Genomic DNA, 15,384 nt, shown 5'->3' with positions numbered 1-15,384 from the left:
GTACCCGACGTGCATAACATTTTGCTTCATTCTGTTCCTCCTTCCAACAAATGACTGTTTTCCGTATTTTCCCGTACACAACATTGAAAATGGATTCGTCCATCCACAAAACCCTGTTCCACTGCCGAAATGTCCATCCCCGGTACATTCGTGCCCACCGTAATCGATTGCCTTTGTTCAACATGGAAAGGAAGGGTTTACGTTTCGCCTTGTACACTCGGTAACCGCATCGCTGTAGGTAACGGCGAATGGTTCTGGTTGACACTTCAATGTGAAAGCGTTCTCGAGTCCACAGTCGTAATTCGGCCACAGAAACATGATTGTTGGTCTGGATATAGCGCCTAAATATCCGTAGGTCACGCACGCTCAGCAGGCGTTTTCGACCGGGGGCCTTACCTGGCTCTGTAGTACCCGTATTTTGGTGGTGTTTGATGATGCAGTGGACGGTTGACTTGGGTAAGTTCAGTTGGCGCCCTATTTCGCGTTCATTGAGTCCATCCCGTTGCAACTCCACCACTCTTCTCCTCATGGTGTTGTCGATAGGTTTGCCCCTGGCCATGGTGATGATGCACTGTGGTTCCTCGGTGCACAGCACACGCTTATATACGGCGGACTCCCTTATCGTGTCCATGACGTCATGCTTCCGTCGAATGCGCCACTATCTGGAATTTTCCGTATGGGTCTGGTGCCTGGTCGAAGTTCAATGTCACGCGTATAGTTCCCCGTTTTCGTTCTTTACGTGACCTTGGGTGCAACATGCTGGGATCACGATTCGTGCCTGCTCACACGCCTCCTCTTACACACATGCGTCACTTCTGCGGGTCACCCATTCCACCGCCTATGCCTCTGTGCATTTAATCACGTATTTCTTTCTGGTCGAACTTCATTGTCATTAAGATTGTAAATAGATGGAAGAACTACTTTAATGATCTTTTAAATGTTCATGTAGGAAATAAATCAGAAGTAAATGAAGTACACACAGCAGAACCTTTAGTTCCAGAACCTAACTTGACTGAAGTTAAAGATGCTATTAAAAGGCTAAAGAATAACAAAGCACCTGGCATTGATTTAATACCAGCTGAGTTAATTAAATATGGTGGAAATTCGTTAATATGTCACATTCATAAATTAATTTGTTTAATATGGAATTAAGAAGAAATCCCTCAACAGCTGAAAGAATCCATAATTGGAATTTCTCTACTCTCAACAACATATAAAATATTATCTAACATTCTTTTAACAAGACTAACCCCATATGCTAATGAAATTAAAGGTGATTATCAATGTGGATATAAACGTAACAGATCAAATTTTTCACATTAGACAGACACTTAAAAAAAAATTGGGAATATAATCAAAATATCCATCAGCTATTCATTGATTTCAAAAAAGGATATGATTCGGTCAAAAAAGATAAATTATGTAATATATTAGTCGAGTTTGGAATACCTAAGAAGCTTGTTGGTATGATAAAAGTATGCACCAGAAAGTAAAATTCGTGTGGGTATTAATGTGTCTGACAAATTTACATTTCATGATGGGTTAAAACAAGGAGATGCATTATCTCCATTGCTCTTTAATTTTGCCTTAGAATATGTTGTTAGGAAGGTAAAAGAAACTAACGAAGGACTAAAATTAAACAGTGTGACTCAGTTGTTAGCATATGCAGATGATGTATTCTTATTAGGGGATGATATAAATACAATTAAGAATAATACTAAAATATTTTTCAAAACTGCTAAAGAGATAGGTTTGGAAATTAACAAAGAGAAAACTAAATATATGCTTACAGGCCGAAACCAAGTGTTAGGTAATAATCAAAATCTAATTATTGATAACAACTCGTTTGAACCAGTTTCCAAATTCAAATAATTAGGAGTAATATTAACAAATGAAAATTATATTAAAGAGGAAATAAAAAGTAGGCTTAATTCAGGAAATGCATGTTACTTCTCTCTTCATAAACTTTTGTCTTCTCATTTAATATCTAAGAAACTAAAAGTTAAAATATACAAAACAGTAATTTTGCCTGTAGTATTATATGGGTGTGAAACTTGGTCCCTTACATTGAAAGAGGAACATAAATTGATAGTATTTGAAAATAAGATCCTTAGGAAAATATTTGGACCTAAAAGGGATGAGGAGACAGGTGAGTGGAGAAGGTTACATAATTTAGAATTACATAATTTGTATTCATGTCCAGACATTATTAGAACAATTACATCTAGAAGACTTAGGTGGGCATTCTGAAGCTCGTGCCCAGATACGACAAATGTTTAAATGTAGGAGGTGATTATGTAGTGAAGTGAAGGAAGCTTCAGGTATATAACAGAATTGTTTTTTCCAATAAATATTGTGTTTTTCATTTTGTATAACCAGTCTTTATTTTCTGGATGACCCTCGTATATTAACAATATAGAGAGTTTGTGTGATTCCAGTGTACCCAAAAATTTATCTAATTTAACTTCAAGATATCTTATTTTGCAATAATCTTCCATCTGTCAGATAGCTTGTTCTGCAAAAGACACTAACAAATTAACGGATTGAGAAAATTCTGTTTTATTTTCCATGCAGCTTTCTTTTTCTTCCCCAATAACAAAAAATAAAAACTAAACTGTGAAAAACTTGCCTCAGAGCATTTATAAATATGTATAACTTGGATGGGATTTGGATTAATGAAAGTTGCAATTTTTCACGTCTACGGAGAAAAAATTGGAACAGAGAAAACATGTGCTTGTACCTCTTTTCCATGTTTACCAAAATTCATGCATAATTTCTGAATAGCAACCCTGGTATTGTGCAGCAAATTATACATACGTAATTTATTTTTCATACCAGACAGCAACTTTTGCTTACAGCACAATAATTTGTGGATAATTATGAAAATAATGTAAAGAAATGAAAATTTGGTTAGAAAATTAATATTTCTTACGATTCTTGTGAAAGATTGTACCATTTTAAGTTTTTAGGAACGTACTTCTGGATTTTTTTTAGAACATATTTTAGGAACCTAAAAATCCAAGGTCTATTAATAACATATGATGTTTGACAATTAAGTTTGCGAAATCGCCATCATTAGCACTGAGGGCAGCACTTTACAAGCAGGTCTAAGATTTAGTAACCTTGGTACTTCAGTGTCTCACAGCAGCGTTAATGAACAAACATAAAATTTCTGGGCAAGAGTGCGAGTGAAATACAGGAAATGTTAGTGCAGGTGTACGGCGAGAATGCCATGAAGAAAACAGCGGTGTACAAATGGATTAAATGGTTTTCTGAGGGGGGAGAACAAGTGACTGATGAAGAAAGGGTAGGGTGGCCAGTAACGAGCCAAATGGACAAAAACATTGCCAAAATTCGTCAAATTGTGCATGCAAATCGGCGACTGGCACCGAGTTCCATAGCAGACCAAGTGAACATTGATAGGGAAACTGTGCGGAAAAGTTTAACTGAAGACGTGAAAAAGTGCGATGCAAACGACCGGAACTTTTCGCCAACAACTCATGGCTCGTGCATCATGACAATGCACCTACGCACACGGGAGTTTTTGGCCAGGAAACAAAGAACTTTGGTAGACCATCCCCATAGTCACCTGACCTTGCCCCCAATGACTTCTTATTTTACCCGAAAATCAACCACGTTTCTAAAAGAAGACATTTTGATGACATTGAGGACATTAAGGCTAATACGACGGCAGCTCTGAAGGTCATTACAGAAACAAGAGTTCCAAAATTGCTTCGGAGGGTGGAGTAGGCACTAGCATTGGTGCATAGCTTCCCAAGGGTAGTACTTTGAAGGTGACAACAGCGCTATTCAGGAATAAGGTATGTAGCGTATTCAGTCCCGTAGCCAGCCAGGGGTCAGGGGAGGGTCCCTGGCAGGGTCACCAGCCCCCTTGACTATTTTGTATTCTAATTTGTTTGACGTGAAGAGAGAAAATGTAGACAGAATATATTATTTTGTTCACAACTTCATTCGTTCATCTTGTTTATGAGTAGAAGTCTAAGTTTCTCTAGGCTTTAGAAAGTTCTTTCATAGGGAGCCTTCTTATCTGTACCTTCCCAACCCCTGTTCAGCCTTTCGTTTGACAGAAATCTGTGACTTTGGCGTCATCATCCACATTCCTTCCGCATCTGCATCAAATGTCAACAGATCCCAAGTTTTGGGAACAAAGGGGAGTTTTATTGCTTCGGCCAAGGGGTGGAATGTACGGTAGGCACTATGATTAAAGTGAATATTGTACATTTTAACATGTATGATATAAATATTGCATCATCAAAAATAGTATGGAGTGTATTAAGGGATGGTAGAGTTATTAGCACTTCAAGAAATGTTTTAGAAGATTCACGATTAAAATTATCCGACATACCATCTGGTGAGATTTTCAGGAACCACTCCATGTAGGACACTTCGCTGTGTTGAAGCCGTTCAAAGCATGGGGAACATGCGAAAGAGTAATGTCTACTGTTCAGTTTTTGCTCTAAATCGTTTTGTGGGTCAGGACAAGCGAAAAGCTTACATGTGTTTTCCACCCTGTGGAATCAACAAAATGAAATTTGTGAATAAATCAGGGAAAACAGAACTGATTGACAAGATTGGCATAACTGAGATGCGGCAAGGAAATTACGAAGAATACACGAGTCTGTTCACTTTATTTTCTGAAAGATGATTTTATTACCATGAATGTAAGTTTTAAATTGTTCTTTATGAATATATCATTTGTTTTTTTCGAAAACAATGTATTATGTATGTAATTTGGAACAGGCGCAAGTCGATTAAGTGCATAGATGAAAATGGTTTGAGAATTAATTAATGTCTGTAATCAAAAAGATAAGTCAGAAAAAGGAAATTGACATGCTAATGTTGCTGTTTCATTCAGTAAGTCAATTTTCAGTGAAGACTGAAGATAGCCTCAATAAAATAGTTGTTATTATTATTATCCTGTGTTGTTATTAAACCAGCCTGCCTCTTTGGGGAAAGATACAGGTGGATTGCTTTATTTTCAAATCATTTCTGAGTGCCCCAGTTACAACCGAGGTGCAGATGAAACAGCACTGCTTTGAAGAACCAGTGCGTTATACATAGTTTCGTCTCGTTTTCCGTGTTATTTTTGCCTATCATAATTAAATGCTTTGCTCTCAGCACAGCTTCACCTTCGTTATAGTTCCTGGAATTCACACCGCATTCGCAATATTTAAAAATATCGCGTAACTTAAACGTTTCTTCCATACCAGCAATGACAACACGCTGCTATTATGTACTACTACTGAATGTAAACAAAGATTTATCCTACATAGAGCAGCCATATTGGAAGCGACACTAGAGCTCAGGTGGTAATTTTAATCGCGAATAGAAAAACAACTGTAGTATTTGTATGATATTTCTAAATTTTATATTTTAAATTAACTTAATGATCTCCAACACACATAATTTACCTTCATTTAATACTGTTAAACTTTTGAAAAATGGACTTGGTTTACAAAGCCCCCTGATAACCCATGAGCCCGCCCTGGAGATCAGTTCTAGCTACGGGCCTGAGTGTATTTTCAAGGATAAGTTCGCAAACTTAATTGTCAGACCTCGTATTGTAGTGTTTCACAGTTTTTATTAACAATTTTACTTGTGCTGATAATATTAAGTGGCTTAATATTATATATGTAGAGAACTATAAGGCTACACTATAAAATTTCATCTGGCAAATGCAAAATTATACTTACTCTTAGTTTACTCAGAATACCACGGAGTGACACAAAAGGAGTACTGAATTCCATTAAATAAATAAATCCAAACACACAGTCACCAAGGGCTCCTCGAAAGTACTGGAATGGAGAAAACAGTTTGAAGTACTTACAAGTTTCATAATCATATTCCATATTAGATGATTTAAAAATTGAATACGCTTCAACTCACAAATAACTGGATCATTCTTAATCTCAATGTACATAATGTCTGACTTGTTGATTCTAGCTATCTGATATGACATCTGGTGAAAGATTTTGAAACTGCATGTGGACAAATAAATAAATAAAGTACATTATGATGTGCAACGTTACACTTCACAATAAATGTTTCCCAATTTCAGTCCACTGAGGTGATCTGTTTTGATTGCAATGTTTCAAGCTCTGTAACACACAAAACTCCATACAATATACCCGTGTCAAGCCCAAAAGTTATTTCCAAAGCAGTTTCACGCAATATAGTTTGCAGGCTTTCAACACAGTATCCATCACCAGGAGCAGCAATCATTTATCTTGGGGACAAAATATTTCACATTCCACCTGCTAGAGATTTCTATTTGTTTAATATGTATGTCATCGAATATTTGCAGTTACAACATGGGGTACGTACGAACAACAACACTATTTTACAAAGCAAATACATATGCACTTATTGTGACTGAATTTTCCTCTCTGCTCACATTTGAATTTTGAATTGGATTTTAAAATTTTGGGTGCGTCAGTACTTAGGCTATTTTGAACCCGTCACATTATACAGGGTCCAGCCCCTTACCGTTACAAATAACAACTCTAACGTTGCATAACTAAAATCTTAAAATAGGTAAAGTGTTCCCCTATACGCCTTCATGGCGTGGTGCTAAGCACAGGGGAACACTTTACCTTTTTTATTCTGACTTCCGTTAAAAGCTGAGGCTGCAAAGGGGCACTCAGCACACATAAGGACAAAAAACAGAACACACAGAATTATACTGGCCATACGGCCAATCGCCAGATCCTCGTTTCTCTGCAAAATGCAGTCCAGGGTGTACTATGTAGAAGGGAGGTTGACAATTGGGCATACTATGTGGAAGGTCACCCCTTACACCCCTCTGCTCACATTTGTAAGTACACTGGATCCTCGATTTTACGTTGGGCAAGGGACCAAGGTGAAAGAATGTAAAATGCAGGAAAATTTTATAGCATTTTACCTATTGGCAAATGAAGATTGACAGTATTCATTCATTCATTGTTTTCTGCCTAATTGGCAGGTTTTTCACCGCAATCTCCAGTTTTCCCTATTCTCTGCCTTACGCTTCGTAATAGCATACGACCCAGTTAATTTAATATCATCCATAAGCTCTTTCTTCCACGGACTTTTCCTCCTTCAACCATTCCCTCCAAGGCATCCCTTAGCAAGCAGTTCCTTCTTAGACAGTGTCCTAACCAGTTTCTTTTCCTCTTCTTGATGGTCTCCAGTATGGATATTTTTTCACCAACTCTTTTCAGTACGGCTTCATTTCTTACCTTGTCAGTCCATTTTACACGCTCCATTTTTTGCCATGTCCACATTTCAAAAGCTTCGAGTCGTTTCTCTTCATTTCTTCTCAACGTCCAGGTTTCTGCACCATATAGTGCTACACTCCACACAAAACATTTCACCAATCTCTTCCTTAGACCTATGTCCATGGGTCCACAAAAAACATTTTTTCTTCTATTGAAAGCTTCTTTTGCTATTGCGATTCTCATTTTCACTTCTTGTTTGCAGCTCATGTCACTGCTTATAGTGCATCCGAGGTATTTGAAGCTATCCACTTGCTGGATTCTTTCACTGTTTGCTCTCACATTAATATTCCTTGGTTTCCGTCCTATAACCATTGCCTTTGTCTTCTTTACATTTATCTTCATCCCATACTGCTCACAGCTATTGTCTAACTCTTCTAACATACTATTTATGGTTATTTCATCCTCAGCAAATCTTATGCAGGTTATTCTTCTTCCTCCCAATTTGACACCTCCTGTGCCCTGGAAACAATTTTTCACTATATCTTCTAAATAGATGTTAAACAAAGTAGGCGATAGGCAGCATCCTTGTCGTACTCCTCTTCCAATTTCACAGCCTTCTGTCATTTACTCTCCTGTTCTCACTTTAACTCGTTGATTCATGTATAAGTTGCTTAGAAGTCTTCTATCTTTCCAATCTACACTAATTTTCTTCAGAATTTCTGAAAGTTTAACCCAATTCACTCTATCAAAGGCTTTCTCCAGGTCTACAAATACTACAAACACCTCCTTTCCTTTCTCTAAATATCTTTCCCCAATGGTCCTCAGTAAACCAATTGCATCCCTTGTACCTCTTCCTTTCCTGAAACCAAACTGTTCTTCCTCTAACTCGCCACTGATCTTCGAGTATAGGCGTCTGTTCAGAATTCTTAGAAGAATTTTTGCCGAGTGAGATATCAAGCTGATTGTCCTGTACTCAGAACATTTTCTGGCATTGCTTTTCTTCTGCAGAGGTACCAAAACAGTCTCCGTGAAATCTTGTGGCCAATCCCCTTTCTCATAGATTTCATTGCATAAGTGTAGTATTTCTCTCTTCCATCTCCCAGGCATTTGATAAGTTCAACAGGAATTTCATCAGTGCCCGTTGCTTTCCCATTCCTCATTTCCTTGAGTGCTTGCTCAAATTCTTCATTCAGGATATAGTATCCTTTCTCATCATCAGGCACGTCGTCTTCATTTTCTACATTCAGACTATCTGGGCGAATCTCCTTCTGGTAGAGCTCTTCAACATACGTTTCCCACACATTCGATATTCCTTTTTTGTCTGTGATTTCACATCCTCCCTCGTCTTCTATCATCCACATTGTTTTCCATTTCTTCTTTTGGAAGCCCAAGCAGTTTACTTCACGATACATCAAGTCATACCTTCCTCTTTTTTCCAGTTCTTCACATTTTTGTTTCATCCATTGTTCTTTTGCCCTGTCAGGTTCTCTTCTTAGCTGGTTATTCAGTATTCTGTAATTATTTCTTCCCTCTTCTGTATTTACATTCTTCCATTTTCTCCGTTCCTCCATTTTTTCCAGCATAATTTCGGTAATCCATGGTTTCTTTGCACTTTTCCTTTCCCTGTAGCCTATTGTTTCATCCACTGCCTTCTGTAAGCAGCTTTTTATTCTATCCCACATCTCATCCTTATTGTTACAACTAGCTTTAAACTTAGTATAGTTCCCTTGGAAAGTTTCTGCAAATTTTTGTCTTTCTTCTTCTTCCCTTAGCATCTCTAAGTGGGGTTTCTTGCTCACCTGATTTTGTGTTATCTTCTTCAATCTAAGATTGATTTCTCCTATTAGCAAGATGTGGTCTGAATTAATGTCAGTTCCTGGATATGTCTTCGCCTTTTTCAAACAATTTCGAAATCTTTCTTGTACCAGTATGTAATCTATCTGGTATATTTTTCAATCTCTTGGACATATCCAGGTGTATCTCCTTCTCTTATGTTGCTGGAACAGTGTGTTTCCAACAATTAGGGAGTTTCTTTTACAGAAATTTACCAGGCTTTCCCCTCTCTCATTTCTCTCATTTAATCCATATCTTCCTACTGTACTTCCATCCTGCCTTTCTCCTACTACAGCATTCCAATCACCCATTACGATAATGCACGATCCCTTTCTCTCTTTTTCTATCAAGTCTTCTATCTTCTCATAGTTTTCCTCCACTTCTTCTTCTGACAACCCACTATGTGGCATATACACTTGAATTAATGCTAAGTCTTTCAATGCAGGAAAATGTAAAACCAGGGAACATAAAATCGGAGTTCCACTGTAAAAAACTGGGCTCGAATTATGCTGCGATCACATTGAATTCACAACACACAAAAATATTCTGAACATTCTATTCCAAACAAAGCCATTTACCACACATCACCTTCTACAAAAGAATGTAAACAAACACTGTACCCCAGTTCTGGCATTATATTGCCTGTAACTTACATCGTGAATAGCGAATTATTCCCAAATTTTCAAGACTAAAATTTTAATGATGTATACAGATCCGAGAAAATACCGAAACACGAGTTTTTCCTCAATTTTCCACATAGGGGTGCATAAGGTTGCTTTTTGGGGAGACGGTAAGGTACATTTACAAATGGCCATATAAAGTGTGTCTTTTTAACAAATTTTAGGAAGTGTTACTTAAATTGGAGGTAGGGAGAAATAAATCACTGAAATCACTGACAAACTATTTTTTCCCCAGTTAGTTTGCAACTAGTTCTAGTTAGCAAATTGTATTTTACTAACTTCACTGCTCAAAACAAGAGATTCATGTTCAACAAAGATGAAAATACAGGGTAATTCAAAATGAATGGTACAACTTTACAGTTATTATGACGTTACTATTTATGATAGAAAATCAGACAAGGCATCGATATAAAGAAAAAACTCTGGAAGTTTTTATTCCCACTTAGGGGGCTTATTCTGCTTAGCCGATGCTCCACCAGGATCGCCAGTGTCGCAAAATGGACAATGACCAGTAGAAGGCATATTGTGTGTTGGAGCTATCGAGAACTGATTCAATCACAATGGTGCAAAGACATTTCCACATGCTTTTCGGTAGTAATGCACAGTGGTCAGAAGTAGCGAGCTACTTGTAGCGTCGCTACTGTAGCTAGCTAAAAAATTTGTAGCTGTAGCTGTAGCGACACTACATTTTGAAAATTGTAGTTGTAGCGGTAGCGAAGCTACAAACTTCCTGTAGTTGTAGCGAAAATTTCGCTACAGCTACATTTTTTCTCAGCATTTTGAGGTGAATTTTGAATGTGGCAACAGCGTCAAAAAAAATCGACAATAACCCTTAATTTTGCAGGAGGTTCATAAAGACAGACTATTACATGGAGATACAGATTATCTAGATTGTAGATTAAAGATATCTGCTTCATTTATTTAATTAGTATCTGAATAATTCAGACATCCAGATAACTAACTGACATATATGAATATATTCCTGCTAACAGCTACGTTTTTTTAGCTGCATCGCTATTTTAGGGAGAAACATGCCTCGCTAGCTGCACCACTGGAAAAAAGTGCCTCGTTTGCGTCACCCCCTGAACAAATCCTGTGGATATTCATGGTGTAAGAGACACCAAAATGTCATTAATTGCTGTGTAAGATGCAACTTGCAGTGCAAAAACAAGCGATGGATTTTCCACTGCACTGACAAGGGAATAGTGCCAGCAATAAATGGCTCAGTACGTTAACAGCATTGATCATCGTCAGTATATAGGATCTCGCCAGCAAGAAATTATTGTTACAAGAATGATAGAGTTTCTGGAATTACAATTATTTTCGCGATAGTATTTGTTCACAAATTTTAAAATTACAATACGTTTAGAACACTCAGGTTTACACGACAGTTTCCTCAATAATTTTATCATATTGCAGAAAGTATGTACGATTTATTGACTTTCCTGCAGAAACAACAATTTTCTTTAGTTAATATACATAGTTTTCAATTTTGCATCCCTTTTCTGTAACTTTTGCTAATCATGACATCATCATTATCATCCTTTGCTGTTTCCTGCCTCTGGCTGGGTCAGCATAGAAGTCAAGCCTCTCCATTTTTTCCTGGTCTTCCACCACTCCTCTCTTTCCACGATGTTCCAATCCTGTCCTCTTCTCCTAGCCCTCTCCACTATCTGCTCTTTCCACTGACATCTTGGTCTCCCCTTTGGCCTTATTCCCACTCCTTGTGCATTGTAAGCTCTTACTGGTAGTCTTTCTGCATCAATCATCTTCATGTGTCCGAAACATCTCATCTGTGCCTTATCTATTCTGTCCTGAAGCTTCACTACACCCACTGTCTGTCGGATCTCCTCATTCCTTATTCTATCCCTTCTAGTCTTCCCCAATCTTGTACTCCTTAAAAATTTTATCTCCACTGCCTGCATCTTTCTTTTATCTCTCTCTGTCATTGTCAAAGTCTGCTCCTTACGTAATTATTGGCACATAGTATGTGTTTCATAGGTACATCCCTGTTTCATATTAATCTTCGAACGCTTTGATATAGTCCACCACCCATTTGTCCTCTTCTGTTTACCTCCTCATCTATTCTTCCACTTCTCTCAATCATGACAATGAGGATGAATGGTTTATTTAAATATTCTATTATCTATAGTCGCTTTCTGCCACTTTCGGCTAATTGTGAGAACGAGGAAGAATAATGAATGATGAACAGAGTGGGGAATGGAGGAGCAGGAGAATCTCATCCTCCTAACTTGGCGTCTTTCCTACTTTTTGTTTTGAGTCCATTTTATGCATAGATAAGCTGATCGAGACTGGATCCTAACCACTATGTGCGTCCGTTGGGTATCGAACCTGGGGCCCTTTTGTAGTCAAAGGGCTCCAGGTACTTTTCATTCAAAATGCTGACTTCATATGAGTTTATAAAAAATGAAATATTTATTCTCAAGAAAAATATGTTGATGTGAACATAAATATTTAATCCTACCAAATTTTATTTGTGTATAGTTGTAATAATTAATTTGCATAACACCCTAATTGCAATATTCATATATCAAATTTGAATTGATATGGCACTTGCATAGGTATGGTATTCTCAAAAACTATAGATGGTGTTAAAGGCGGAGCATGCACACTCGTCTGGTCCCCCTCGAACATCCGGTTAGGCTTACAGTGCTATGGACGATAATATGAAAGGGCAAAGTGGAGATTCTTTTACAAGGAAATAGGGTGTCAGCTGTGTAGCATATGGTTGTACAGTTCGATCGGGAACAAATTTATTGAGTCAAGTATCACATCGTAGGTTTCCGAGGACGTAGAGAGACGAAACCTGTTGATACAAGCAGAACGAAGAAAGGATTGGTACCCGACTTGCATTTTGTTACAAACATGTTGATCGTTTATCTGCGTATTGTGTTGTGGTGAAAAACACGCCTCTTAGTGAGGTTTCAAACCGAAGCGACAGCAGTGGTTCGTATCGAAGTGACAAGCGACACAGGCCCATTTTGTCTATAAATAAGCATTTACCGCTCATGGGAAATCAAGTCTCAGGCGGCACAATACACACCATTAGAAATCTGAGCGACACGTGCAGCTTGTCGTGTCACTTCGGTTCGAAAAAAAAATCATTGATCACTGAGGATTCACTTTTAAGTGGCACGGAGATTACACACCAAAGCCACAAGCAACAGCCCCTTTACTCTAAAGGAAACAATTCAACTTGCATACGTGTACAACAGAGCGAGGCGACACGATGCATGGTACTGAGAAAACAACAGCCCAGTCCAAGCGACACGTGCATTTTCTCGTGGTGAATTGGTTCGAAAGGAAGCTTTCAGGCTGCAGCGATACGTGTATCTTGGAAACCAACATTCCAAAAAAAAACAACACCTTCCGAATCAAAGAGACACGACAAATTGCAGGTGTCGCTTGTCGCTCGGAATAGGCAGTTTCGGCAGTTTTATCAATACCGTGCATTGTGTTGCCCCGGCCTGTTACTTGCGCAAGCGTGACTGGTGAATGGTTTGCTTTAGATCGAATGCTTCTGTGCGAAATCCCGATATAGTTTGTCGCTTCAGTCTGAAAACTCCCTTGTTGCTTGAAGTAAATTCATGCAAGTGAAAGTGGTATGCCATATCATAGGTTGTCCCTAAATCCCTCCGGCGGAAAGGCGACGTTGAAAGCACATATATTTACTAGCATTTGATATGTCATTTCATTACTTCTGCAGATTTGTTGGCAAAGATTCACTTAAGCATACTTTATAATATAATAATATCACTAGTTTCATAGAATTATCTTTCCCTCACTTTTCCATTTACAAAATAATTGAATATATCTAAAATTTCGTACGTTTTGAGTTCGTCGTGCGTGTACATGAGATACTTGTATTTTTTTTTATTTTTTTTTATAGTATGCTATACAACTGGCGGCCACAAAGACATGTCATATTTTAATAATCTGCTCTGCAGTTGATCATCCGACGGATTCTAGACGCCCACTCCTTCATAGTAGAACTTTAACAAATACCTTTCTTGACTATCGTCTCACAACTAATGAAAACAAGCGCCCATTTCTTACTTTGTATGCCAATGAATCTGCACTGGTAACAACAGGGACTGGCCTAAACCGGAAGTTCCGGGGGGACCGGGCAAGACCTCACCAATGTTTATGTTTACACTTTTAACACTGTCTATAGTAAAAATAAGTAACTGAAGTAACACTGCTATCAAAATTATGGAATGACTGGAATCATGATAATTAATAACAGAATCTATTTACCAGTAGTAGGGGATTTTTTTAATACCCATATGGTTGTTTTCATTTTTTTATGCAGAAGTAGCGCAAAAAGTAGCGAAGTAGCGAGTAGCGAACAGGAATAGCGTAGCGAGCAACTTTTTGCTAAATGTAGCTGCAGCTGTAGCAAAGCTACATTTTGGAAGAGTAGCTGTAGCTGTAGCGAAGCTACTTTTAAAATTTAGCGTTCTGATCACTGGTAATGCATATGTTTCAACCTTCAGAAAGATTTGCCGAAGTTACAACTGCGAATTGTTAGGGCCTTCGAAACCCTTAACAACAACTTGCTGTCTTGTGCATAGCAAGTACTTGATTATCGTTTGGACTTTTTCCACGTTACACGTGGTTCCCATGTTGAATCTTTATAATGTGAGTCATGTGAGCAAAACTTCCAGAGTTCTTCTTTATATCGATGCCTTGTCTGATTTTGTATCTTAAATAGTAACGTCATAATAACTTGTAAAGTTGTACCACTCATTTTGAATTACGCTGTACTTTATACACACAGCTCTCTAAATTTTCAAATGCTTTCCTAATCCCCCTACACACCCTGCAAAAAGCATTTCACATACAGAAAGCCGCTGCTTATACTTACCACTATAACAAGAAAACCTAATGTTCCGATGAAGAAATGATGCAATAAAATAAGTGGCTGATCATGAATATACATCCGTATCCTCTCGAGCATCCTTATGTGGTCCTTTGGCTTGAGCATGTTCATCTCGTGGCAATACACATGATACATTGACCAGACATCATAGAAAAAGTAAGCCATCCCAAACCATGCATAAGCCTCGGACATGTAGTGGGATGTTCGTAGAAAGTCCCTTGGACACGACCAGCCACATACTACGAAACCAGTAAATGAGGATAAAATGGCTTGCACTGCCGAAACTAATCTGGAAGGAGAACAGATATGTTTATTAGGCTAGTTCAATACATCAATTATTTGAAAAGAAGAAGGAGAGCAGAATTTAGATAACCACTATAAAAAATAGATTGCTGCCAAAAACTGTACAGTTTTGTAATTTCTATAGTACAAGGCTCATTCAATATATAACTGAAAATATGTTGTAACAAATATTTATTACAAACACCAAAAGAACTACAGTACTATGTTTCAACATAGTACCCCCTAGTTCAATGCACCTATGCCAGCACTTATTCCAAAGGAAAAAAAAATATTTTGGACGCGTGCGTAACCACTCATGCACCACTGACTGGACTTCGTCATTCTGGAACCTAGATCCACTTAGTGCATCTTTCAGTGGGCCAAAGGTGTGAAAATCGGAAGGTGCGAGATTGGGCAAATATGGAGGATGAGCCAAGCACTCAAACTTTAGGTCCTCGATGGTACAATG

The 15,384-nt window shown here is 38.0% G+C and overlaps 1 protein-coding gene across 2 annotated transcripts in view; it reads right to left on the bottom strand.

Annotated features, from left to right (window-relative positions):
* The window catches only part of LOC146002426 (TLC domain-containing protein 3A), an 88,847-nt gene that overhangs the window by 17,779 nt on the left and 55,684 nt on the right, over nt 1–15,384 (bottom strand). For both annotated transcript variants that reach the window (XM_083140251.1, XM_083140250.1), the window contains exons 3-4: nt 14,619–14,922; nt 5,715–5,816 (exon numbers count right to left, since the gene is read on the bottom strand). In XM_083140251.1, the coding sequence (XP_082996377.1) occupies nt 5,715–5,816; nt 14,619–14,922 (406 nt within the window). The remainder of the gene's footprint in view (nt 1–5,714; nt 5,817–14,618; nt 14,923–15,384) is intronic.

The sequence above is a fragment of the Lepisma saccharinum genome, chromosome 18 (genome assembly GCF_977018435.1).
Source record: "Lepisma saccharinum chromosome 18, izLepSacc3.1, whole genome shotgun sequence".
NCBI lineage: Eukaryota > Metazoa > Arthropoda > Insecta > Zygentoma > Lepismatidae > Lepisma > Lepisma saccharinum.
This window is presented reverse-complemented; position numbering and strand designations above follow the sequence as displayed.